Source organism: Rhinopithecus bieti, unplaced genomic scaffold (genome assembly GCF_001698545.2).
Source record: "Rhinopithecus bieti isolate Rb0 unplaced genomic scaffold, ASM169854v2 scaffold_17882, whole genome shotgun sequence".
Classification (NCBI taxonomy): domain Eukaryota; kingdom Metazoa; phylum Chordata; class Mammalia; order Primates; family Cercopithecidae; genus Rhinopithecus; species Rhinopithecus bieti.
The window spans coordinates 1,586,692-1,614,421 of NW_016809462.1; the positions used below are offsets into that span (position 1 = coordinate 1,586,692).

General features: G+C 37.9%; 1 protein-coding gene across 1 annotated transcript in view; it reads left to right on the forward strand.

Annotated features, from left to right (window-relative positions):
- The window catches only part of DROSHA (drosha ribonuclease III), a 140,759-nt gene that overhangs the window by 42,992 nt on the left and 70,037 nt on the right, over nucleotides 1-27,730 (forward strand). Inside the window, exons 13-19 of the mRNA XM_017889448.1 lie at nucleotides 3,979-4,050; nucleotides 4,316-4,376; nucleotides 5,580-5,660; nucleotides 6,596-6,670; nucleotides 19,896-20,065; nucleotides 24,338-24,462; nucleotides 26,122-26,221. Coding sequence (XP_017744937.1) covers nucleotides 3,979-4,050; nucleotides 4,316-4,376; nucleotides 5,580-5,660; nucleotides 6,596-6,670; nucleotides 19,896-20,065; nucleotides 24,338-24,462; nucleotides 26,122-26,221 — 684 coding nt within the window. The remainder of the gene's footprint in view (nucleotides 1-3,978; nucleotides 4,051-4,315; nucleotides 4,377-5,579; nucleotides 5,661-6,595; nucleotides 6,671-19,895; nucleotides 20,066-24,337; nucleotides 24,463-26,121; nucleotides 26,222-27,730) is intronic.

Sequence of the window (27,730 nt, forward strand, 5' to 3'; positions counted from 1 at the left end):
TCTTGAAGTGGATTGAAAGACTTGTTGGCTGAGTATAAAGCATTCTGGGAGAATTTTACCTTTTTGTGGAGCACATTTGTTATAATACCTGATGTTAAGAGCTTTGACAACTTATCTGAAGTTTTAAAGATATGTGTATTTGCCAGGTACAGTGGCTCACACCTGTAATCCTGGCACTTTGGGAGGCTAAGGCAAGCGAATCGCTTGAGGCCAGGAGTTCAAAATGGCCTGAGTCCCAGCTATTGTGGAAGCTGATGTGGGAGGATCACTTGAGCCCAGGAGTTTGAAGCTGCAGTGAGCTGATTGCCTCACTGAACTCCAGCTTGGGTGACAGAGCTAGACCCCATCTCTTAAAAAAAAAAAAAAAAGGAAAAAGGGCCAGGTGCAGTGGCTCATGCCTGTAATCCCAGCACTTTGGGAGGCCAAGGTGGGCAGATCACCTGAAGTCAGGAGTTTGAGATCAACCTGGCCAACATGGTGAAACCCCGTCTCTAGCAAAAATACACAAATTAGCTGCGCGTTGTTGTGGGCATCTGTAATCCCAACTACTCGGGAGGCTGAGGCAGGAGAATCGCTTGAACCCAGGAGGCGGAATTTGCAGTGAGCCGAGATCCCGCCACTGCACTCCAGCCTGGGTGACAAGAACGAAACTCCGTCTCAAAAAAAGAAAAAGAAAAAAATGTAAGATATATGTATGAGTTACATAGTATTTTGTCATATTCCCCAAAGCACAGGAAAACCCCTGGATCATTTCCTTCCCACTTTAGTTGGCTTCCCATTTGGAGTGGACTTGCTGACCCCTGGATTTGGTCAATCAGTATGTGGAAATAGTAGAGTTAGAAGATGGAGGTTTGGAGAGTTTTTTAGTTTTTTGGGTTTTTTGCTAGGGTAAGATAAGAGTATAAGTCAGTATAGGATAGTCTTTACTTTTAAATATTCAAACATGATAGTAGTCATTTATATTATTTGATGGCATTTGTTGGGAGGTATTTTGGTGATCTTTGAAGTTACAGTTTTTTGGTTGACCATTGTGTAGCAAAATAACAAGCTCTCCTTGACACTTAGAGAGATCACAGTTTGAATAGATGAGGAGATCCTGCCTTTCCAAATTTGTGTGTCTGAGGATGGCTCTGGTGGTATGGATGGAAGCCCAAAAGAAAATAAAGTATATACAAAGAAAAGAGGTCACAGAAGGAATTCCAAGAAGTGATTTTACTTAAAATGAAATAGGAAAAGGACTGTACATGCATAAATCATCAAGCAGAGTGCTTTTTCCTATGATAGCAAGGAGGAAAGTTTGCACATTTGCTTCTGCCTACCTCTTGAGAATTCCCAAGAGCTCCCGTTGTTTTCTCTCCTATGTACTCTCTGAGTAATTCAGTTCCACCCATGCATATTCTGATCCCCACCAGATCAATATTTATAGCTGTGACATGTACCTCTGTATTAATACTCCACTCTCACATTTTAGATTGCCTTTTGAAATGAACCTCCTTGATGTTTCCTCAGATACTTTACCCTCAACCTGTGCGAAACTAGACTCGTCATCTTCCCTACATATTGAATTTGAGGTACTCAGGGGACACCCTCCTGAATTAAGTGACCTAGTTGGTCACTTAAGCCAGAAACCCAGAAATGATCCTCAGTTCTTTCTTCACTCTTCCTTCCACATCAGAATGATCACTGTATATTTCAGTAATATCTCCTGTGTTTAAAATTTTTCTCTTCCTTTCCTGTCTTCCCTTCATTTGGCTCCTGGACTATTGCATTAGACTTCAGTCTGGTCTTCTTTGTTCCCTTACAAGCCATTACAACACTGTTTCTACAGTGTCTCTTCTGAAATGTAGATGATGATAATCTCTAACTTCAAGTACTTGAATGATTTCTTCTTGCCATATATCCATAAGCCCTGACCTTAACATGGTTCGTAAAGGCTGCGTAATAGAGTTCGTATTTTCCTCTCTAGATCACCTGGCATCTCTCTCTCCACGTACTTCTGTCTGAACCGTGAAATTACTACTTCTCAGCTCCCTTTCCTCCATTTTGCTAGAAACTAAACAGCTGCTCTGCCTCAACTTTTTCTGGATGGCCTGGAAAATTCCTCCCCTCCTCATCTTTTTTTTTTTTTTTTGTGATGGAGTTTTGCTCTTTTGCCCAGTCTGGAGTGAAGTGGCACGATCTTGGTTCACTGCAACCTCCGCCTCCTGGGTTCAAGCGATTCTTCTGCCTCAGCCTCCTGAGTAGCTGAGATTATAGATGCCCGCCACCATGCCCAGCTAATTTTTGTATTTTTAGTAGAGACGGGGTTTCACCATGTTGGCCAGGCTGTTCTTGAACTCCTGAACTCAGTTGATCCACCCTGCTCAGCCTCCCAAAGTGCTAGGATTATAGGCATAAGCCACCATACCCAGCCCCTCCCCATCTTTGAAGACAACTCATATGTTACCTCCTCTTTGGTTCTTTTGCACTTTATACTTTTTTTGGTTGCTTGTTTGTTTTTTAATTGAACTTAGAAGTTACATTGCATTGTATTCTGTTTGTATTTACTTACATGCCTTTCTTCTTACACATCTTTACCTCTTAAGATAGGACCCGTAGCTTATTTTAGAGTACCTGTGAATCTAATGTAGTTGTTAGCAAAGAATAGGTATTTTAAAAATATGTTGAATCATGCAAAATTTTGTAACTCTTAAATATTTTAAATGATTTTAAGAACAAAGTCGAACTTAAAATGATAATGGCTATCATGAGTTTCACTCAAATTAACCACTGTTCTTTAGAATAAAAGGAAAAGCCCCAATAACTAAACTTTGTATCTCAGAAAAGATTTCCAGTAGATGGCATTATAAGACTATTTTCTGTTTTCTTACCATCCCTTTCACTGACAGAATTAAAGTTTGTTTCTTTCTGATTGCTATGGTTTATGAAAATGATTACATCTATATAAAATCATCTTATGGTCAGATTAAGCAGCCGGAAAAACTCAGTTAACGCATCTCTGGGACTTCTGAGTCTGTTATTTTCCCCAGCTAGCCAGCCAATTCTCTGCAGTAATCTTTCTCCCTCCCTTTCTTATTCTTTAATTCATTCAAAAATATATTTACGGAAAACCTATTATGTGTAGGCAGTAGGCAATTGTCTGATGATACATTGGTAAAGTAAGATAGGTGTGGATTTATTTTATGCTTAGCCTTCCTTCGTTTTCACATGTATCCTGAGTGTTAGAACAGGTAATGAGAAGGGTATACTCTAGTGGCTAAGAGCTGGGGTCTAGAGGAAGACTTTCCAGTCACCGAGCTAGCTGTTGTCTTAGGGATGGTACTTGATGACTCTTCTGCCTTAGCTTCCTGCACTGTTCAGTGGACATGGTAGCCAAACCTATGTCGTAGGGATGTTGTGATGGTTACATGAATATTGTGAAGCATTTGGGACAGTGCCTGGCTCAAAAAATGTTAGCTATTATTATTTTTATTATCACTTGTTATTATTATATTTATTACCACAATTGCCTTTGCTCACGAGCCAGCTGGGGAGCATGAATTGGGTGTTTTCAGTGACCTGTGAATCCATAATTGATGAGTTATCACCCTACTATCCCTGATCTGCCTAAGGAGCCAGAGATTCTAAAATATTTTAAAAACTTGAGAAACAGAAATGTTTATGGTTATGGTTTTATTAATTCTTTAGATGTGATATGTGTGGTTTTAATGGGTTCTTGTTATGTTTGTGTTGCTGCTGCTAATCCTGTTAATTAAGCACCACATTATGCAGGTTTCTTGGAGAGGCCAGGACAGCTGGGTTCTTGTCATTAAAATCCAGCAGTTGTGGTCAAGCTGCATGTGCAGTGTTGTTAGCCACTGAGATGAAGGTGAAGCCTTCTCATTTGGTTCGTGGCCTTATGGGTCAGGTAACAAACGTGTGTAATATGAGCCTGCAGGGAGATGTTGGGGAACTGAACCTCACTTCTTTTTATTGCAGATTCCACTGTGTAAAGTAATTAGATTCAACATAGACTACACGATTCATTTCATTGAAGAGATGATGCCGGAGGTAAGGGAAAAGATTGTGTAATGGTTTGATGTCGTTTGCTCTTTTGCTTATTCCACACTACTATTTGAAAGCATTGAACTTGGCCAGATCTGGCTTTTGCCAGGAATATCTGTAAAGTATCATAATCACTGTTGAAAGAGTCAGTTAAATGTAGCTCTAGTATCAAGGTTAAAATTCAGGCCAATTTTCAACTTGTTGACCTGTCTTTTGAACCCATTTCTCCTTGTGTTACATCTGCTGATATTAACTTTACATCTGTTTCTAGTTTCTTTTACGTAGGGGACAGATTTTGGTTACTGGTCCTTATCAGAGGGGAAATTGGAATAGTGAAACAATCTGATAGCTGTTGTAATCATCTTATTCATTATCTCCAATGACAAGATCAATGCTTGGTTCGTTTTTCTTCCCATATATTTACATATTTTTTCCTAATTGTTTTTCATTGCGGGTGCACAGCAGCAGATTTATCTAAATACATGCAAGAGATTTAAAATTCCAAAGGAAGATTAATGTGAATCTCAGAATGATTCATAGTCTGATCTTGAATTTAGTGGTGTCGACAAATCATACTAAGAAATAACAACTAGACAGCAAACAAGCTTGTGCACTTAACATTGTGTTGGAGTCAGGGTCAATTTCCGGAGCCCCTGGCTCTGCTTGCAAACCTTGTTTAATGGGACAGCTCTGTCATGGGCAGGGAGCATGGAGGGGGAAATTGATGGGCATGACATGTGTGCCTAGTTGGCACCTGTTTCATTCTGAGCAAGTCTTGCTCATTGTACCTTCCTTTCAAAAGAATTAAATAAAAGAACCACCCCTTCATTCTTCTGCTCTAGAAGGGATTTTTTTTTTTTTTTAACTTCCTTTTGGTTTTTAAGGTCATATACCTTCATTTGCTACTGTAAAAGTTTATGACTTCTGGCGTGATCTCACGCAGGGTAATTTATGAACCCCGAGCAAAACAAGTAGGAGGAAGAATTATGAGATAAGTCTCACTTGCAAATATATCATCTGTTTAGCTTGTTTACAGGAGAAATTTTGGTGCAGAGTTGTATAGTTTTTCTTAGCCCTTTATTTGCATTCATTACGAATTTGAACTTTTTGGGTACACATGACCTCTGTTTTTTTGTAACTCCATGACCGTTATTCTGGATGTGTGAGGCGGGGGTGAAGGACAAGCCTATCAGGTGCATATGTGTAATCTGAATTAACAAAACATCCTCAGAAGATTCTCACACAGTTTATAATTGAATTAGAAAAATAATATAAGTGAGGCCTTACTTTTTAAATTTCTCGTTTTATTTGTATATTGAGAAGGGCTAAGTTGACATTAAGGAATCCTAATGGCGTTATTGTCTATTTCATTTCCGTCTGAAACTAGTGATCAGTGGCTAAACTTTTCAGGAAACTATATGGTCTTAGTATAGTTTTAACAGACATTTTTAAAGACACTTGACAAGAAGAAGTTGAACCTTCAGTTAATATATATTTTGCCAATCTACAGTAATTTAATTTTGGTTTGTTTTCAGAATTTTGTGTGAAAGGGCTTGAACTCTTTTCCCTGTTCCTATTTAGAGATATTTTGGAATTGTATGACTGGAATCTTAAAGGTGAGTAATAGGATTTAAAGAAGAGAGTAATGCTTATCGAAGAATGCTATGGTATATGTGAAAACTCTTATAAAAATTGTAAGGAGATAGTTGAAATTTCTCTTACTTTTTAAATACCCAGAGAAAAGTGTTATTCACAGGAATGCTTGTTATCATTTGACATAAATAAGTTTCTATGGATTTTACTTTATACAGTTTGACAGTGCTTATTATTAGCTGGTAGCAGCTTAAAGATGGTACCAGTTGTTATGTGTAACTACCTTGATATATGTGTACCTGGGAAATTACCATTAGTTAATATTTTAAATCTGGTAAACTTTGCTGTAATAAATCTAAGATGGAAGTTTATTTCAATGCAAAACTTTGGTTAGTCATTAAGACACACACACACACTTACACACATGCAGACACTTAGAGTGAACTAGATGAATTCAAAGACTTGATGCTTGGTTCTTGGATAGTAGCTTACTCTTTTGGAAGTATCTGTATTCTAATAAACAGTTACTTATTTATTGATGAATGGCTTTTCAAACTGATAGCATTTCTCAACATTTTTTAGTGTAGTGATTAAAATGGGAAAGAATGAACACATAGTCACATTATATCATGTAATAATTCAATTATAATAAGTCTTGATAACTTTGAATTTTAAAAATAATTTTACTATATGTATTTGCGCTTGGGGCTTTCATCCTCTTCTTGCCTTTGCGTAGTCTCCTCATTGCAGTTGTCCTTGGATGCTTGTGGCAGTTACCAATGATTGATTTAGCTACTGAGGAGGAGTGGCAGGAGGTGGTGGTATTTTTTATGCATTTACTTCTGGTGGTAGTTTTTGTGGTTATCATAAATCTTAGAAATTAAGTTGCAGTGCTTGTTTTTTAAGACTGTTTGAGTTTTCTTTTCTTTTTTTTTTTTCTCTCATTTGTTTGCTTCAGGTCCTTTGTTTGAAGACAGTCCTCCCTGCTGCCCAAGATTTCATTTCATGCCACGTTTTGTAAGATTTCTTCCAGGTAAATCTTCTGGCTTGTCAGTGACCTGGTGAGATAGTGCATCTGAAAATAAGCTTGCCGTTTTCCTTTCAATCTTCAGGGACAACTTTCCCACCTTAGGTACTGTTAATTATCTACTTCTCAGGTTAGGCATGGAAATGTAAAATTATACATGTGGATGTATGTCCCTGCATAAATTATGGTAGCCCAAATTAGATGAACAATGGAAGAACGGATTTATAAATTTTAGAAATCTACTTGACAAAACATCATGCAGGTGTGTTAATGTGGAAAAATGATGGTGGCTTAAAAAATGCATGTGGCTAATTGGAAAACAATAACATTTTAAATGTAATATGATTATAACTGTGCTGAAAAAATACTGTAATAATAGTTGCATTAAGGTAGTAGGATTATAGTGATTTTTTTCCTGTCTTTTGACATGTGCTTGAATTCATTTTGTAGTGAAAAAAAGGTATAAAATAATTTTTTCTCCCAATAAAATATATAAGGAAATATATGACAGTTTTTAAAAGCAATATTTTAACTTCTCTAATTTTTTAAAAAGAATCCAACTGTAATATTTGGCATTATATTTGGTATTTTAAAAAATGCTTAGAGTCAGTTTAGTGACATGTACCTATAGTCTCAGCTATTTGGGAGGCTGAGAAGGAAGGATCACTTTAGCCCAGTGGGGTTTCAGACCAGCGTGAGCAACATGGCAAGGCCCTGTCTCTAAAATAAAAAAACTATATGTATATGTATATTTTAATGAAATCTTTTGGTCGCCTTTTGATTGCAAAATCTTTCTCCTTGAGGCTTCTGCCACCCTATTCCCACTCCTTCTTTATTTATTTCCTAGTCAATTACCTGCTTTATCAAGTGCTGTGAAACCTGGCTTACACTTTACTCTCTCTACAAGGTTCTGTTACCAGCCTGGTGAACTTCACTTACCATTCTACCCTGAGCTATATAATTATTTGACTTTTTCTACTGTAATGATTGTCACCACTCAGTCACTTAATCTTGAGATAAAAACCTTGGACCATGCCACCACCCTACGTTAATTTCTCCCTAGAATTTGACTCCAGTGTCTCACTTTCTGGTGACATCCTTCAGTCTAGCCTCTCATGTCCCTATTGCCTTTTGCTTCTACTTGGATCTTCCATCTTCTCCTTATGTATGGCTACTTTCCTTTGCCTTCCCCACCAGGTCCTGTGCTCTGATATTTATCCTGTCAGTCCTAGCTGTCTCAGCTGCTTGTATGGCCACCATCTCCAAGTGAATGTCATCAATCCAACTGCTTGCCTTTTCTTCTATATGTGGGCCGCTCAGTAATGCTGGAGAATAAAACATAGCTGCTGCTATAAATCTGTGGTCTATAATCTTGGTTGGGGAGCTTTTCTTTGTGTAACCTTTCCACCCAGTATCAGCAGTTAAAGAATTTCAATCCTGTGTTCATGCTGTCCTCCTTATGCCTCTTGTCCTCCCATGGGCAGGAGCCCCTGTCTCCCTCGGTGAGGAGCCCTTGTCTCCTTCATGCCTGAGAGCCCTGCAGTGAGCCTGTTGGAGTCTGGCTTTTTCCAGTGCCCTTGTCCATTCACAGCCAAGTTTTGCTTCAGTGCCAGACCCCCTCTAACTGTCCCTAGCCCACTGCAGCTGCCGATGCCAAAGGCAGCCTCCTACAGACCAAGTGCAGAGGACGTGCCTCAGTGTTAGTCTCTTCCCTGCTCTGGTGCCTGGGTGCTCCTTACTTTCCTCCTGTCTCTTTGACTCCTTTTGTGTGGCTTTAGATTCTTCTTGTCTACTCTGTCTGGTTTAGATTTTTGTCAAGATTTTTTCCTGATACTGTTTCCTCAGTCCAGACAGTCAAAATGGCTTAGTTTATTTTAGGTTAGCATTATTCAGATTTTTAGTATTACTGTTCATGTTTATTTTGTTTAGAAATGCATTCAAAGCTTTTCTCCTCTTTATATCTGGTTTTGTTTTATTGAGATGCCCTTTCTTCTCTTCCGGTGAATGAATCTTTTGATTTTAGACTGGAGCTTCAGCAGTAAACTTATTAGAAAATGGTGTTAGAGTGAATTTGCTGAAAAGCCTTTTCCTTTCTGTATCTACTTTCCTCTAGGCATTTTATGACCAAACAAATGTCTGAGAGAAAGTGGGCAGTTTTAAAATCTCCTTAAAGAAAAATCTGATGTTAGATATTTACTTTGTGGGATTTCAACTCTCACATAACTATGTAGGGATAACATTTAGGTTGTCGTAAAGAAAAAGATCTAGATCTACTTTGGATTTGTTTTTACAACAGCGTTTACGCTTTTCACTTAGACTTCCCCTTTGAAAACTGATACAATTTAAGAAGAGCCCTGGCAGAGTGGGGATACTTGAAAGAAAATCTGAATTAAATAAAATGCATTTTGTATTAATAGAAAATTTATGGTTGGATTGGTGTTTTTTCATCAAGTATGAGGCTTTGTTACAAGAGTCTTTAGAAGACGGTGACATTAAAGATAAAAAAAAGCATTTTTGGGATATATAATTTCTGTGCATAAGGATATTTTTTACATAGTTGTCATCTACTAGATACGATTTGCATCTTTTTTTAATAATTCCTTGAGCAGATGGATATTTTTAAATATCGTGATATATAGTGCCAAATTTCTTGTCAAAAGAATAACATCAGTTTGTGCTGCCATGAAAATGCATTATTATTCATTTTAGCATTTTAGGCTTGCTCATCTTTCTTCTCTTCTTTCTTTCTTTTAAAAAATTTCAGTGGTGAGTTACATGAGGCTGAAGAGTAAACATTTGTCTGTCTTGTTGTATCACTAGTCCTAACATACTTTATGGCACGTGGCAGGGACTCAGTAAATACTTGCTTACTGATTTTATTTAATTGGTCATAATAATGCCTTATCTAAATATTCATGTTTTTGGTTACTAGTGAGTCTGCTTTTCAAATAGTCTTTGGTATTATCTCTCATTTTTATAAAGTAAACTTTTGATTGAACTGTAACATAAATCCTGAAAAGTGCATGTATCATGAATATAGGACCTTAATGAGTTTTTACGAAGTGGATATGACCATCCACCCAGCACCCAGATCAAGATTAGTAGCTTCCAAGAACCCCCTTAGAACCCCTTTCCAGTCACTGCCGAGACCCTCAAGGGTAACTGCTATTCTGACTTGAAACACCATGTATTAGTTTTACCTGTTTTCAAACTATGAAAACTAGAATTTTATATTCTCTTTTGCTTCCATCTTTTGTTTAATGTTTTTCAGAATCATATCCTGTTGCACTTAACTGTAGTTGGCTCGTTCTCACTACTATGTAGTATTACATGGGATGACTAAATTAAAATAAACCTATCTATGATTAATGGACATTTGGGTATTTTCATTATATGTATATGTGTGTGTATATATATATTCATGACATTTATATTCATGTTCTATATTCCTATATATGTACATATATTCACTATATATCTGAATCTGTATATTTGAATAGCATATGTACGTTCACCAAAGACCTGTACATATCATTTAGTGAGCACATAAATGTATTTTTCTGTTACATATATACCATACCAAGTGGAATTCTGGGTGTGTGTATATTAAGCTTTGTAGACACTTTCAGTTCTCCAAAGTGACTGGGCTGTTTTACCTTCTCATTAACAGTGTATGAAAATTCAAGTTATTTCACATTCTCACCACTTGGCGTTTAGTTTTTTCTTTGTCAATTTAGCCATTCTGATGTGTGTTCAGAAGTATCACATTATGATTTTAATTTGCGTTCTCCTAATGACTAATACAATGGAGCACCATTTCATATATTTATTGGGTACCTAGAGAGTGTTTTTTTTTTTTAAAGTGCCCATTCAAGTCTTTTGCACGTTTTCTACTGGCCAATATCAGCCTTTTTCTCATTGATTTTTTTTTTTAATTTCAGGGATTTTTTTTTCATTTTTATTATACTTTAAGTTCTAGGGTACATGTTTGTTACATATGTATACATGTGCAGGTTTGTTACATATGTATACATGTGCCATGTTGGTGTGCTGCATCCATTAACTCGTCATTTACATTAGGTATATCTCCTAATGCTATCCCTCCCCCCTCCCCCCACCCCACAACAGGCCCCAGTGAGTGATGTTCCCCTTCCTGTGACCAAGTGATCTCATTGTTCAGTTCCAACCTATGAGTGAGAACATGCGGTGTTTGGTTTTCTGTTCTTGTGATAGTTTGTGCAGAATGATGGTTTCCAGCTGCATCCATGTCCCTACAAAGGACACGAGCTCATCCTTTTTTATGGCTGCATAGTATTCCATGGTGTCTATGTGCCACATTTTCTTAATCCAGTCTGTCACAGATGGACATTTGGGTTGATTCCAAGTCTTTGCTATTGTGAATAGTGCCGCAATAAACATACGTGTGCATGTGTCTTTGTAGTAGAATAATTTATAATCCTTTGGGTATATACCCAGTAGTGGGATGGCTGGGTCATATGGTACATCTAGTTCTAGATCCTTGAGGAATTGCCATACTGTTTTCCATAATGGTTGAACTAGTTTACAATCCCACCAACAGTGTAAAAGTGTTCCTATTTCTCCACATCCTCTCCAGCACCTGTTGTTTCCTGACTTTTTAATGATTGCCATTCTAACTGGTGTGAGATGGTATCTCATTGTGGTTTTGATTTGCATTTCTCTGATGGCGAGTGATGATGAGCATTTTTTCATGTGTCTGTTGGCTGTATGAATGTCTTCTTTTGAGAAATGTCTGTTCATATCCTTTGCCCACTTTTTGATGGGGTTGTTTGTTTTTTTCTTGTATATTTGTTTGAGTTCTTTGTAGATTCTGGATATTAGCCCTTTGTCAGATGAGTAGATTGCAAAAATTTTCTCCCATTCTGTAGGTTGCCTGTTCACTCTGATGGTAGTTTCTTTTGCTGTGCAGAAGCTCTTTAGTTTAATTAGATCCCATTTGTCAATTTTGGCTTTTGCTGCCGTTGCTTTTGGTGTTTTAGACATGAAGTCCTTGCCCATGCCTATGTCCTGAATGGTACTACCTAGATTTTCTTCTAGGGTTTTTATGGTATTAGGTCTAACATTTAAGTCTCTAATCCATCTTGAATTAATCTTCGTATAAGGAGTAAGGAAAGGATCCAGTTTCAGCTTTCTACTTATGGCTAGCCAATTTTCCCAGCACCATTTATTAAATAGGGAATCCTTTCCCCATTTCTTGTTTCTCTCAGGTTTGTCAAAGATCAGATGGCTGTAGATGTGTGGTATTATTTCTGAGGACTCTGTTCTGTTCCATTGGTCTATATCTCTGTTTTGGTACCAGTACCATGCTGTTTTGGTTACTGTAGCCTTGTAGTATAGTTTGAAGTCAGGTAGCATGATGCCTCTAGCTTTGTTCTTTTGGCTTAGGACTGTCTTGGCAATGTGGGCTCTTTTTTGGTTCCATATGAACTTTAAAGTAGAATTTTTTTTTTTAGGTTGTTAGAAATATATACTGTATGTGAGTTCTTTGACAGATATATATATATATGTATATAGCCAATACCTTCTCTGCAGATTGCTTTTTGATCTTCTTAATGATTATTTTTGATGAATAGACATTCTTAATTTTTATGTGGTCCAATTTATAGATACATATTCCTTTATGATTAGAGCTTTTTGTATCATATTTATGAAATTTTCGCTTATGCTAAAGTCAAGATACTTATATTTCTTCACTTTTAGAGCTGTAATCAGTCTTGAATTTGTTTTCACAGTTGATATGAGATATGGGTCAAAACTCAGTATTTTCAATGTGGGTATCCAATTGACCCAGCACCATTTATTGAAAAGAACAATTTCTTTCTTTAGAAAATGGAAATGTTGCTTTTGCTTTTGATTGAGTTGACTCTGTGTGTATGCGTGTGTATACAAACAGTACAAAAATATGTAAAGTAAAAACAGTGAACACTTCTTTCTGAACATGTGAAAATGAGTAAATGCTGTAAATGGCTTGATTTGTATTGTTTTAACTGCTATAAGGAGAATTATGCTTTTTTTCTTCAAGTAGAATAATACTAAATATGTTACATAACTTTTTTTTTTTTAACTCAGATACTTCAGGCATTCTCTGTACTTCTGTACTGTAAATGCTTTGCTTCATTCTTTTTTTTTTTTTTTGAGATGGAGTCTTGCTCTGTCACCCAGGCTGGAGTGCAGTGGCCGGATCTCAGCTCACTGCAAGCTCCGCCTCCCGGGTTCCCGCCATTCTCCTGCCTCAGCCTCCCGAGTAGCTGGGACTACAGGCGCCACCACCTCGCCCGGCTAGTTTTTTGTATTTTTTAGTAGAGACGGGGTTTCACCGTGTTAGCCAGGATGGTCTCGATCTCCTGACCTCATGATCCGCCCGTCTCGGCCTCATTCTTTGATACATACTTAGCATTTTATAGTATGGATAGACATTAATTTGTTTATAATTCCTATGGTGATGAATATTTTGGAGTTCTCCATTTTTTCCCCATTTCGTATAAATGCTTCAGAAATAGTCTGTGTCTATCCTGTTGCATTTGTTTGTTTCTGTAAGGTAGAGTTCTAGAAGTGAAATTACATGTTAAGGTAGTATGCACATTTTAAATTAAGAATGATGTTGGCCAAGTTTTCTCTAGAAAGGACATACCAATTTGTAGTTCTGACCAACAGTTTTCTTTCTGACCAACAGAAAGTACTCTTTTTCTATACATTTGCCAATACTGAATGTTACGAGTCTTTTTTTTTTGAGACAGAGTCTGACTCTTGTTGCCCAGGGTGGAGTGCAGTGGTGCCATCTCGGTTTACTGCAACCTCTGCCTCCCAGGTTCAAGCGATTCTCTTGCCTCAGCCTCCTAAGTTGCTGAGATTACAGGGACCTGCCACCATGCCTGGCTAATTTTTGTATTTTTAGTAGAGACAGGGTTTGCCATGTTGGTCAGGCTGGTCTCGAACTCCTGACCTCAGGTCTGCCTGCCTCGGCCTCCTGAAGTGCTGGGATTAAAGGCATGAGCCATTACACCTGGCCAGGATGTTACTAGTCGTTTACAGTTTAGTCCAAGCTTGTCCAACCTGCAACCCAGGGGCCACATTGGCCCAGGACGGCTTTGAATATGGCCCATCACAAATTCATGAACTTTCTTAAGACATTATGAGTTTTTTTGCGATTTTTCTTTTTAATCTCATCAGCTGTCGTTAGTGTATTTTATGTGTGACCCAAGACAATTCTTCCATTGTGGCCCAGGGAAGCTAAAAGATTGGACATTCCTGGTTTAGTCCATCTGATAAGCAAAAAGTCTGATGCTACTATTTGCATGTTTCTTGAACTTCTTTGAGAATGAGTAGCTTTCCACATTTTCAGGTATTTTGTGGTCTTCTTATTCTTACTTGCTTTTATTTATGTCGGTTTGTTATAATATCTAACTGAAAATTCAAGCTTTATAAGTCATCATCATATTTCTCTATTTCTTCAGTTTATCCATTTTGAAGAAAGCTGTCCCAGTTGCTTTAAGCAATTTTAACCCAAAAGTAAGCTTGATAGTTTAAACCAAGGATTATTCAGTGCTGACCAGTTTACCAGAAACCAAATCATAGAGCAATCAGTTTATTGAGATTTAAAAATTTTTCTCAAAGTTTTGTTTCTTTCCTATCCAACTCTCTACCTTTGGTCGCAAAATAGTTGATATGAACTAGACTGAGTACAAGGTTTTATTCTGAGTGTAACTGGGGCAAAAGTAGGTCATAATTCAAGATAGTGAGATCACACTTAGGGGAAAGCCTACTCATTGCTTATATTACTGCCCTAGTAAAGCATTGCAAATCCTGAATCAGTTTTGCAAATTGACTGTCTAGAAAATTGATTCTTTGAAATTGCCCCATCTGGAGCAGTAGTTCTCAGGTGTGGCTGGCAGGGGGCCGGGAGGTGGGAGAGTATTGCAAAATTTCCAGGAGGCAAGTATAGTTTGCAAAAGCATCTATTAGTACCACAACTTAATATGCAATTGGAAAATTTAGAAAAGACCTGTTAATACATGTTTTAGAAAATAAGATTATTAGGATGTCTCAGCGGGAATATCCAGAAGACACAGAAATGCAGTCATACAGTTACTGTCAGTGTAGAGAAAGGGGATAATGTTTTTGTATTTCTTAAAGTCGAGCACTATACAGTTGAGAAATACTCTTATAAGCAGCCATATACTTAATACAGATTCCCTAACAAATTATCCCCCTCCCCAAATAACCATATAAATAATCAAGCAATATAAACTGAGAGAATTGGGTCTCTAAGAAACAGTTTATAAAGTCTGTCAGTTCATTAATGACTGTCCAGATTCATTCCCTGAAACACAAACTCCAGTTCTTCCCGAATAATGAGCTGTTGTCACGGTTCCAGTCCCAGAGTTGGCGGAATTCCTGCTAACCTTAGCTTACCCGCTCTCATTTCTCATTTATATCATGTCCTATTTATTTCAGCCAACAAGATAAAAATTACTTCCTAGCCCTCAGTGACATGGCTCCATAAATCCCCAACATAAACAAGTGGCAAAGCAGACAAACCAAAAGAGCCAATTCATTAACATTAGTGAATTCATGGCAGCCTGAGTGCAAGTGGCCAAGTTATTAGTCTGCTTTAGAAAGTCATTCCACAAATGTTTATGGAGTGTCTTTTTGCCAGGCTGAGTGTGAGAGATACAGCTCATGCCCTGTGGGCTCTGGCAGGAGTCTCTAATTTATGGATCTCCTCTTACCTTTCCATGGAAATTGAACCCCAAAACCTGACAGGGAGCAGAGTCTCAGTCTCCCTTCCTTGAGATACCTTTCACCTCAGGTTATCTGCCCTGAGTTTCTACTTTTTTACAGTGGTAAATAAAATCTCTTTTAAGCCTTAGTTGCCATTTAAAATATTTAGCAGATTTCAACATGGATTTGTGGTTTCTCCTTCAGTGTTGTTAGCTTTGCACCTGATGTGTGTATATGTGTATTTTTAATTATGTCTAGTTTCTATGCTGCTAGGTGACTCACTCCTGCCTCATCATTAGCATTGCACCTAAATAAGAAGATGGATAACTGGCATTCATATAAGCACCTTGTGATCTTCTTTCTTTCTTTCTTTTTTTGATAGGGAGTCGCACTCTGTCACCCAGGCTGGAGTGCAGTGGCACAGTCTCGGCTTACAGCAACCGCTGCCTCCCAGGTGCAAGTGATTCTCCTGCCTCAGCCTCCTGGGTAGCTGGGATTACAGGAGTCAGCCACTATGACCGGCTGATTTTTGTATTTTTAGTAGAGACAGGGTTTTGCCATATTGGCCAGGCTGCTCTCGAACTCCTGACCTCAGGTGATCCACCCACCTTGGCCTCCCAAAGTGCTGGGATTACAAGCGTGAGCCACCCCACCCAGCCAATGGCCTTATTTCTTAATCTAGTTATGCCTTTCCTAAATTGGACAGTATCTATGCTAATCATTTTCTACAGAATTGAAGCCTTTAAGGGAGTCTTGATTTGTAGTCTTAAGTATTCCTCTCTCCCACTAGCTCTTTTAAAAGTCTTTTCACATTAAATTTGCTGTCCCCAGTCCATTTCCCTTTTATCTGAAGTGCCATGGAGTCAGGCAACTGTAAATGCATGCGTGGAGATTCTAGTGCTGTTTTGTATACCTAGACCTGTGTATATTTACTCCCTCCATCATGCTCCTCTCCCCCTGTGAAAATATGAATCTTTTTTTCTAATCCTTACACAAAGCAACATTCTGCTCCTTCTTATGGTATTTTAGACCCCTATTGTGTCCTTAAAGTCCCTGGTACTCTTAGGTAATCTCACCAAGTATAGGCATTATAAGCGAAAAACTATTTTCCTCTTTCCTTAGTTCCTTGTGAACCTAGTTAGTGTGGCGGTTCTTTCCAAGATTATCTAGGTTTCTTTTATTCCTGCCGTTCGGTGTGTATGCATGTGAAGTGTATAGGCAACGCATTCTGGCATTAGAATTTTCTTATCCACCTGTTCACCTCAGTCCCCTTAGAAGATTAGCGATTATCATGGACTCAGACTGAGAGATGGGTATTAGGGGTTTCCTGGGCTCCTTAGCAAAGAGAGGAACATTACTGATTGAGGAACACATGTCACATGCAGGTGGATTGGAATATGTTTGTATTATTTTATTTTATTTTTTGAGACAGGATCTTACTTTGTTCTCCAGGTTGGAGTGAAGTGGCATAGTCACGGCTCACTGCAGCCTCAACCTTCAGGGCTCAGGTGATCTTCCTACCTCAGCCTTCTGAACAGATGGGACCATCGGCCTGTGCCACCATGCCTGGCTAATTTTTGTATTTTTTGTAGAGAGAGGTTTTGCCATGTTGCCCAGGCTGGCCTTGAACGCCTAAGCTTAGGGCAGTTTGCTTGCCTCAGCCTCCCAAAGTGCTGGGATTATAGGCATGAGCCACCATGCCCAGCTGGAAATGTGTTTTGAGACTGACTTGGCGAAATATGTCCCTATCCATGTTTCTTCATTTGAACTATACTAACAAAAACACCATAGACTGGTGGCTTAGACAACAAACACTTATTTCTCACAGCCCTGGAGGCTGGTAGTCTGAGATTAGGGTGTCATTGTGGTTGGCTTGTTGGTGAAGGTCCTCTTACTGCTTCGCAGCCAGCCATCTTCTCATATCCTCACCTGGTGAATAAAAGAGAGAGGAAGCAAGCTCTTTCATGTTCCTTCTTATAAGGTCTCTAATCCCATTTATGAGGGCTTTACCTTCATGACCTAATTACCTCCAAAGGCCCCACCTCCTAATGTCATCATACTGGGGGTTAAGATTTTAATATATGGCTGGGTGCCGTGGCTCACACCGTAATCCCAGCACTTGGGAGGCTGAGGTGGGAGGGTCATTTGATCCCAGGAGTTGGAGAACAGCCTGGGCAACATAATTAGACCCTGTCTCTACAAAAAAATTTTAAAAGTAGCCAGGTATGGTGGGGTTCCAGCTACGTGGGATGCTGAGATTGGAGGATCGCCTGAGCCCAGGAGGTTGAGGCTGTGATGAGCCGTGATTGCGCCACTGAACTCCAGCCTGCATGACAGAGACCCTGAATCAAAAAGAAAGAAAAAAAAGGATTTTAATATATGAAATTTGGGGGAACACAAACATTGAGTCCATAACACTATGGAAGTTTGCTTATTAATGATGACTTTTGTGTTTAAGGCGGTTGCTTTGTAGTGAGGCATAAAAAAATGTCACTGCTGTGAATTAGTAGATAGAACATATCGTAATGTGAGTTGATGTATTTTGTGACGTTGTCACTTCTTGGACAATTATTATGTATTTTTAGAAGCACAGTGTCTTTAGAACTTTGATTGAGAGAACTTTATTTTCCGAGTGTTATCTACAAAGATTCCTTTAGGAACCATTGTGATCTATCATTATTAGCCTATGTGCTTCTTGAGCGCCTAGAGCTTGTGGCATTTTTTTCCTTAGTGATGTTGACATGGGACCACTCACAGTGCCTGGCACATATGGTGAAAAACACGCTCCCCTCTCAGAGTCAACTCCAGAGCTCTCAATGAGCTGTAAAGCTTTGTAAGATCTGACTTCCCTGCTGCCTCTCCCACATTCTTCTCACTTCACATCATCCACGGTGGCTTCTTAGCAGTTTCTGGGCACAACAGTTCCACTCCACCTTAGGGCATTTGCTCTTTCTTCTCCTCTTCCAGACTGCTGCATGGTAGCCTCCCTTGCTCCTTTCAAGTTTTGCCTACATGAAACCTCTTAGAAGATTCCTTTCCTAACCATCCTTTTAGATACAACTCTAGTTCCTTGCCCTGTTTGATTCTTTGTAGCACTCATCTCAACCCGATCTTTTATGTAGCTCTTTTTTATTGTCTCTTTCTACTGCAGTGTAAGCTTCAGGAAGGCAAGGCTTTGACTGTTTTCATCATTGCTGTGTTCTCAGGGCCTAGAACAGTGGCTGTTACGTAAAAGTCACTCAATAAATATTTGTTGAATGAATATTTGGATGAATGAGTGAATAAATGCCTACATATATAGTGGCCGTAGAACAGCAATGTGGTCTAGTTCCAGGGTAACATCTCAGTTGGAGGAACACAGCTCACATAGAGATGTTGATACCTACTCTCTTTTCTCTCAGACATGCAGTCTTGTTTAAGTTCTTAGCCCAGAGCAATTCGCATTAAAATTGTTTAGTGCCTCAGACTCGAACTGGGTGCCACTAATTCCTCTGACCAAGGAGGACACTGTCTTTTGTGCCATCCCTTTGCTGCCATCTTGTGTTCTTGGTCCCTTTCTTTTTTCCTGAAGTGTTTGGTCCTGTACTACTGTTAATAGCATATCTCATGACCTGGGAGAGGGTAACGATTGTCCTCTTCAGGGCTCTTGTCCTTTGTTTGGGTGGGAGTAGGCAAAGAAAAGAGGTATCAAATGGTTGCCCATGTTGGTCTGGAAGTTAAGTCCAAAGAGAAGGCAGAAGCCTCTGACCCCACATTAATGCCCAAATGAAGTGGATGTCTTCGGTTCATTAAGTACTAGATTAATTGGCTTTTTCCAAGGTACTTGAATGATGCCCTTTGTTATTTTCATTCCCTGTACTTGGTGCTATATGCTTCTGTAGGCCTCAGAACACTTGGTATTTTTTCCATGTACTAAACCCATAATGATCTTCCATGATATTAGCACAGGCTCTGTTCATCATGGCAGGTGCAGCACATTAGCACCAAAAAATTAGACCATAATGCAACAATAGCTTATTGAAGACATTCATAAATATCTCACAAAAGCTTAGAATTTCCTTAAGATGGTAACATTACTTCTAAAGAGCTTTCATCTGTTACCTCACAAAGAATGATAAAATATTTAAGACATAACATGGTTCTGTATATTATAAACTATGGTTCTTTATGCTAGGTGGCTTTAAATTTATTTAGATAGGCACCTTTTTTATATTCATACCTCACAAATTGAGCCTTTTATCATTTATAATGTTGTTGCCAATTTAGTAAATGAGATGCTTTATGAGCACAGTTCATCAATGAAACAAATGGCTTTCATATTATTTGGCACCTGGTTAAACAGTGTAAATTTTACATTACCTTTTTGTACATGCTCTTTTTCCTCCATTGTCTTGTTTTTTCCTTATTCAGTTGTTGATTTGCTGTAAGTTGAGTAGCTTTATTTTTCCCCTTCTCTCCACTCCCATCCAAGATGGAGGAAAGGAAGTGCTGTCCATGCACCAGATTCTCCTGTACTTGTTAAGGTGCAGCAAAGCTCTGGTGCCCGAGGAGGAAATTGCCAATATGCTTCAGTGGGAGGAGCTGGAGTGGCAGAAATATGCAGAAGAATGCAAAGGCATGATTGTTACCAACCCTGGGACGGTATGTTCTGGTGTCTGTATATTCAGAGGCTGGAGCACCTTCTTTTCCAGATCTGAATGTTTCATGAAAACAGTAACAGCACATTTTAAAAGTTTTAGGTACTCATTGCTTCTTGTCCTTGGATAATTTTTTCTATAAATATAAATAAGAAAATATTACTAAATTAGGTGAATTAGTAAATTTTTTATAATTTTACTGCAGTATAAGTTTCAGGAAGGCAAGGCTTTGGCTTGTTTCCGTCATTCTGTGTTTCAGGGCCCTAGAACATGGCTGTTACATAAAAGGCATCAATAATATTTGTTGCATGAATGATATTGGGATGAAATGAGTGAATGCATGCCTTACATATATAGGTTGGCGCATAGAAACAGTATGGTGGTTATTATAATTATAATATAAATTTATAAAATTTTATTATAAATTAAATAAAATTATAAAATCTTATAATTATAAATTCACTAATTTAGTAAATTTATTCTACCTGAAGATAGGTAACATTTTAAGGCTTTTGATGCTGTTGCAGTTGCTTTCCAGAAGGCTCTAAAATTTGTACTCTGGGGAGCGTATGAGAGCAACCAATCCTTCCCGTGCCTGGTTATACCTTAGGGAATTTGATGGGCTGGGCGCGGGGGGCGGGAAACCTACTATGTTCAGTTTTAGTATTTATTTTGATATATACATATAGATTTATTAGATACATATCATGATACCTTAGATATATAGATATACTTTGTCTGAACCTTTTGATAGTATTCTTTTTTTTATATAGATACTTTCCCACTATAATTTTATAAATATTTTCCATTTCTTTGGGTGCTTAATTAAGTTTTTTTATTGTTTTTAAATTAGCTTTTTAATGTTCAAATTTTTAAGAGTAAAAAATGTAAATAATTAAAAGATAATTAAAAGAAAACTAGTTCTTACATAAAGACATAACATTATATAAGAGAATTTTTTTTCTTCTAAAATAGTGTTACTGTTTCATAAAATAGTTACATATTGGCATAAGGATAAAATTTTATAGAAATGGAGAATTAAAATTTTCCATGAAAATAAATGGAATAATCTATTTAACAAAGCTATTGTTTTCTAAAAAGCTGCCAATTGCTTAATAGCTTTGATTCATAAACTAAAACTCTGGATCAACTTTTGTGGCATGACAGTAACATCTGCACAAACAAAATGTTGCTATTTGCAAATAAAACATTCTGGCTAGTATGAATTATTTAAACAAATCCAGAAAGTAAAATTGTTTAATCAAAATATGTTTAAACATAAAACTTGTTTAAAACCAAAAAAACATATAATTTTTACTATTATACTGTTCAGCCACATAATTATTAACTTTAAAAGAAATATGGAACTAATAACACTCTCAGAGTAAGACTGTGAATTCTGTTTTTATTCTTAAAACAGTTGTATATATTGATATTCCTTCTGTCATTTTTCATGCTGAGTCAGAGGATGGGGTGATGGTGGTGGGAGATGTCCAGTTTCAGCTGGGTGGTTCCACTTAGAGAGTTCCATGTTCACCCATGTTCCCAGGGTGAACGTGCTCCCTTCCATGGTATAGTTAACGTTTTCCTGAAATCTAGAATCAGCTGGAGAGTTTAAAAAAAAACTTAAGGATACCCTGGCTTAAGGATATACCTACCCTATATGTTCCAGGCAGTGAGGCCCAGTTTTCTGTAGTTAAAAAAAATCCTCAAACAGTTTGATTTTCTCGTTGCTTGTTTTTGAGCCAGTGACCTAGATGAAGTTTATGATCACCATGATCATCATTCAACTAATTTGTTAAGGGACTATCATATGAGCCAGGTGCTAGTGAAGTTATATATTAGGTTGTTATATACCTAAGGTATATATATACCTGAAGGTATATTACAAGTAATGGGAGAAACCGCAACTACTTTTGCACCAAACTAATGTATGATGCTTGCCCAGGTGAAAACCCAAAGACCACTAACATATGAAGGGAGTCTTTGATGAGTAGTTGAGCCTATGGACCCATCAGGAAAGACTCTCATTTTAGGAGAGATCAGTGGGATAGGCTTGCTGGGGGTGCTTCCTAAACAGTAAGATCTCTGAGGAATTGAGAAATTGTAGAAATTATTGGCATGATTAACCGTTAATACTTGAGATGCTGTAAAGCTAGAATTAAAAACATGAAGTCAGACCTAGTCAGCATGAAAGATTTATATTGGAAGTTTCGGTGTCAGGCTTAGGAATGTGTGAAGTTAATTATTTTATAGTATTTATCTAAAGATATGCTTAAAGGAGGAACAAAAAATCTGAGAACTCAGTATTATGAAAATATCCTACTGAGAAGTGTGCAAGTTACTCATACGACAAGGTAGACACCACACTACGTTTCATCCTGTGTAGGACTTGCTTTGAAAGATTGCTCAATGGCAAAAATATTGGGAAATTTATTAAAATTTTCAAGCCATTATGGTCACATTAAATACTTTATTGCTGCAGAACTTAAAAGAATTAATCTTCCAAGGAATACTTTTGTCATTAGTGAGAATGTTTTTTATTCTTACACAAAGATAGTATAATAAATGTTATAGGGTATGGCCAAAGTCTAGAATATATTTCATTTCCTGCTCCCCCAATCCCTGCCATAAATTTAGGGATACTATAGATATTTTAAATCACTGTTTCCTCTGTTGGTACCATGGCATGGTGTTTATAATCACAGAAACATGAATAATTCAATAGCATTCTATTCCACAGTTCCCCTTCTAAAAATGTATCCTGCTGTTTTGTTGTACAAAATAAAGAAAGCAATTCTTTGACCTAGCACATTGCTACTGTTGATGGGCATTTAATTAATTTTATATTAGGTTACATGTGAACAAAATATTTTTGATTTTCAAATTTTGAGTGCAGAGACCAACTTTCAAGAAGCTAGTGAAATTTTGACTATTAAATGACACTTAAAAAGTTTGAGGTTTTTTTTTTTTTTTTTGAGACACAGTCTCACTCTGTTGCCCAGGCTGGAGTGCAGTGGCGCAATCGCAGCTCACCACAACCTCAACCTCTGCCTCCTGGGTTCAAGTGATTCTCCTGCCTCAGCCTCCTGAGTAGCTGGGACTACAGGTGTGCGCCACTATGCCCGACTAATTTTTGTATTTTTAACAGAGACAGGGTTTCACTGTGTTGGCCAGGCTGGTCTCGAACTCCTGACCTCATGATCCACCTGCCTTGGCCTCCCAAAGGTTTGAGTGTTTTAAGTAATGTGGATGAATTCACCCAAGTTTATCCCTTTTGTCACCTCGTTGAATATTTGTCAGATAGCTGGCTGGTGTCACAGTTGCAGGTAGAGTGACCAGCTTGTCCCATTTGCCGAGAGATTTCCTGATTTTAGCATTGAAATTCGTCTGTCCCAGAGAAACCAGGCAGCCACCCAGACTCTAGTTGTTGGGCATTGTTGTGGGACAGAATGAAGATTATTGGCCTCTGTGTGAATCAGTTTTACAGCCTCAGCCTCCAAAGCAACTGAGCCACAGACTCTACGGTGTGCTAGTAAAAGTTGAGTCTCGAATTGAGACTGTCCTGAGAGATGATTATAAGGAGGTTGCTGAAACCTGTTCTCTGTGATTTTACCATCTTTTCATACATTTAAGCTTTCAAGATGAAAGCCATTTCACAAATGATCCAGAAGGAATGAGCCATTCACTTCTTCCTTTATTAGACATGAAGAAAAAAGTATGAGGCTCTCTGTTAAAATATACAAATGTCCTACATGGACATAATAAGAGAAGCTTAACTATTTGGCCTTTGCACCACTGTACTATCTAACTTAAAGATGTAGAATTAAAGGAATACATAAGATCCACTAAGAAAAAGTGGGGGGAAAAACTTAAATAGAGGCATCTGTCTATGCATCCTGAAATGTGAAATTAAAGCAGAACAGGCTCTGCCTGTGATGTGGAATCCTTCCCCTGTGCCTTCGGAGAGGTTAAGGAAAAGTTATATCTGATTAGGTGTCCTTTTAAAAGTTTAATTTTTAAAGGTTTCTATGTGGACTGCAAAAAAGGACAAAATCATTGTTCATTATGCCAAATGGCATAGGCTCATTTACAGGGATGACATTATAGTTTTTAGATAGTAGAGCTGCTGTAATTAAAGGGTTTTAAATGACCTTTTCCCTTTGGGGACAAGGCTTTCCTAGAAAAAAGTCCGATTTATTCCTTCCCTACTTAGGTTACAGTCAATACGTAAAGACTTCTTATGGGAATAAATGGCTTTGATTTTTCTCTCTAGAAACCAAGCTCTGTCCGTATCGATCAACTGGATCGTGAACAGTTCAACCCTGATGTGATTACTTTTCCGATTATCGTCCACTTTGGGATACGCCCTGCACAGTTGAGTTATGCAGGAGACCCACAGTAAGATATTTCTCAGTGTTTGTCTTAGCCAATTTCACCTTCTACTAACAGCTGAATTAGCAGAGAAATACCCTTTAGTGGATATTTCCTTTTCAAAAATTAAGACCTGAAATGAGCCATGCTTCCAGTTTAGATTACCCAAATGAAACAATTTTGGTAGCTCCTGAAGAATTATTTTCTCTACATATTTGAGTGCAAGAAACTATTATTCAACAGAATATTTTTGGCAAACTTGATCAACATAAGTCCTTGTATGTTTTTAAACTTTAAGGAACTTTTTCTTTATTCATCCTTATAATAATAATAATTATTTTTTATTTTTTCAGTGCCCTCTAGAGGAAAGTAGCACATATTGGTTCCTAGCACTGCCGAATTTATGCAGAGTTCTCTTTTTGGGGGCATCTTAAGAGTTCAAGATCACATGCAAAGTCAAGGTTGTGTTGGAAGTAGGAGCCGTGACTTCTGACTCTTAGAATTGATGTAACTTTCCACATTTTGATTTTTCCAACTGGCATGTTAGTGTTTTCTGGGAGAAGATTTAGGATGTGTGGGAATGGAGATATTACCATTAGATTCTTTGGGACCGTTTGGATTTCCTACCTTACTAAATACACAAACAGCTTCCTGACTTAATTTTTTTTTAAAAAAAGGATTCATAGTGGGAGAGAAGGGCATGGGAGATTTTCAATTCATAAATACAGTTCTGGCTGACATATATTAGAAGAGGCTAAAGGGTTTTGTTCTTTTTTTTCCCCCTTTGGATAAAAGTATGAAGCAGTGAACCAGGCACTGTGTAAGTACTTCTTTCTTTCCTCCATTCTGTAAAAAAAAAAAAAAAAAGTTTTCAAAAAAGGAGAGGCCCAGCTAAGGCCAAGAAAGGAGCAGTTTTAATACGACAGAAAATCTTTGGAAAATCCCTTCTTGTCAGAAAAATGTTAGTAGAATGTGATGAGGCTCTCGTGGACTCTCAGATGGCAGGACTGTGAACTGATATAGGACTGCATATTCGCTTCATTTCCAGGACGCTTTGACAGTATCCTTTACACTGGTCTAGGTTATAACTTAATTTGGCTACAACAAATATGCTTATATTGTCATGGTAAATACAAATTGGTATACACCATTAGTCTTTTACCCTCTCCAGTAGAAAAATGGATATAGCTATGTAGCTCGGGTTTTGGCACAAATGGAGTTCTCTATTCTAATACTCTTCAACTCTTATATTTGGTATAAGTAGTTCAGCAACTGACAGTCTCCCTATTAAAGAAGGGGTCTTTCTTTCAACAAATATCAGAAAGTATATATTTAAATAAAATCTGTTGTTTTCAAGAGGTAACAGTGAGAAACAGGATGATTCCATTGGTTGAGGTGTTTTTGTGTCTTTGGAATTCTTTCCAGAGATTCATTCATATAGTCACACCTCATTTCCAACCGAAATAAGCAATAATCAACTTAATCACCAGGTTCCAGTTGACTTTTGTTCATCCCAACTCTCAACCCCAAAGTCATAACCTTCCTTAGAATGACGGCTTTCTGCCATTAAGAATAATCAGAAGAATGTAATGTATGATTTGAAGAGGCCTCTTAAAATAACTGATTTTGTTGCACTTTAGATTTACCTTCTGTTTACCTGAGATGTTTGCCTGTCCTTTTCCTTAGGTACCAAAAACTGTGGAAGAGTTATGTGAAACTTCGCCACCTCCTAGCAAATAGTCCCAAAGTCAAACAAACTGATAAACAGAAGCTGGCACAGAGGGAGGTCTGTATCAAACTCCATTCCTAGGTGATTAATGATGATGTGCTTCAGGTTTATTTCGCGATTGTTGTATCACACTATACTTCTGGTACAAGATGGAAAAATATATTTTTTAAAAAATCATACTTTACCCTCCTCCCCACATTATTATACCAATTGATTTAAAGAAATCTTTTAGTATTTAAGGGAGCCTTTTTATCCCTGTATTAGTCTGTTTTGCATTCCTCTAAAGGAATACCTGAGACTCGGTAATTTATAAAGAAAAGAGGTTTGTTTGGTGCACGTTTCTGCAGGCTGTACAAGAAGTATGGCACCAGCATCTGCTTGGCTTCTGGGGAGGCCTCAGGATGCTTTTAGTCATGGTATGGGGACTAAAAGGTGGATGGGGAGCACATAGAAGGCACATCATATGACAGAAGAGGGAGCAAGAGAGGGAGGAGGGAGGTCCCAGACTCTCTTTAACAAGCAGATCTCACGTAACTCATTACCATGGGGAAGGCACCAAGCTATTCATGAGGGATCCACCCATGACGCAAAAACCTCCCACCGGGTCCCATCTCTCACGTTGGGTATCATATTTCAATGTGAAATGTGGAGGTGCCAGGACATCCTATCTATATCAGCTCCTAAAATGCCAGTTTCTTAATGGATTATTACCATTGGGAATCAAACATATCTTTTATAGATATTAAAGCTTAAATTTGATGAATCAGCCTTTTATCTTTAATTTGGTTGCACATTATACAACATTGGGCCTTACTCAGATTTCTTGGTCTTAAAGTTGGAAAAGATTGTCTTCCATTGGTGTGCCAGTTTAGCATGGTAAACTTATTTTGTAAGGTTTCATATCCCAAATTCCATATTTCCTTACTGATGGGTGGTAGTATCCCTGTAATCCAGGATAACTTATGTTTTAGTTTTAATTACAAGAAAAAATGGTTTCAGCATCAACATAGATTTTTGTCTCAGAAGTTTTATTCTGCTGGGGTTGTGTAAGAGCAAAGCTTTGAAGCTGGAAAAAATGTTTGAATTCTGGCTTTGTCGCTTACTGTGGTTTAAGCCAGTCAGCCTGTTTATAAAGGAGGGAACTAAGGTTGAGAGGCTGACTGAAATGTTCCTCCTTTGGTGCACTCAACGAAAAAGGTAGTTCCATGAACTTCTGAAATACGCCGTTTAATGGGCCTCTTGTGGTATTTGGCCTGTAAAAGGAACTTAATCAATAGTGGGGGTAGGGGGTGGTTCCTGTTATTACGAATTCCTATGAGATTTTGATTCAGTTGCATGCATACAAATATACAATTATTTTTACAATTATTCCAAGGACCGTGAAAGGGAAGAGTTAGTTCCTAATCATGTCTCACAGGTGACATTTTGGATCGTAGTCTTTTTTTATATAAAATATGCCCTTGCAGCAAGGGTTTTTATAAGGGGTTTGCAAGTTAGAAGGCAACTATTAGAATTATGTGGGTTGCAGGTTAATTTGCTGATTGTGTGGCTGGGCGCGGTGGCTCA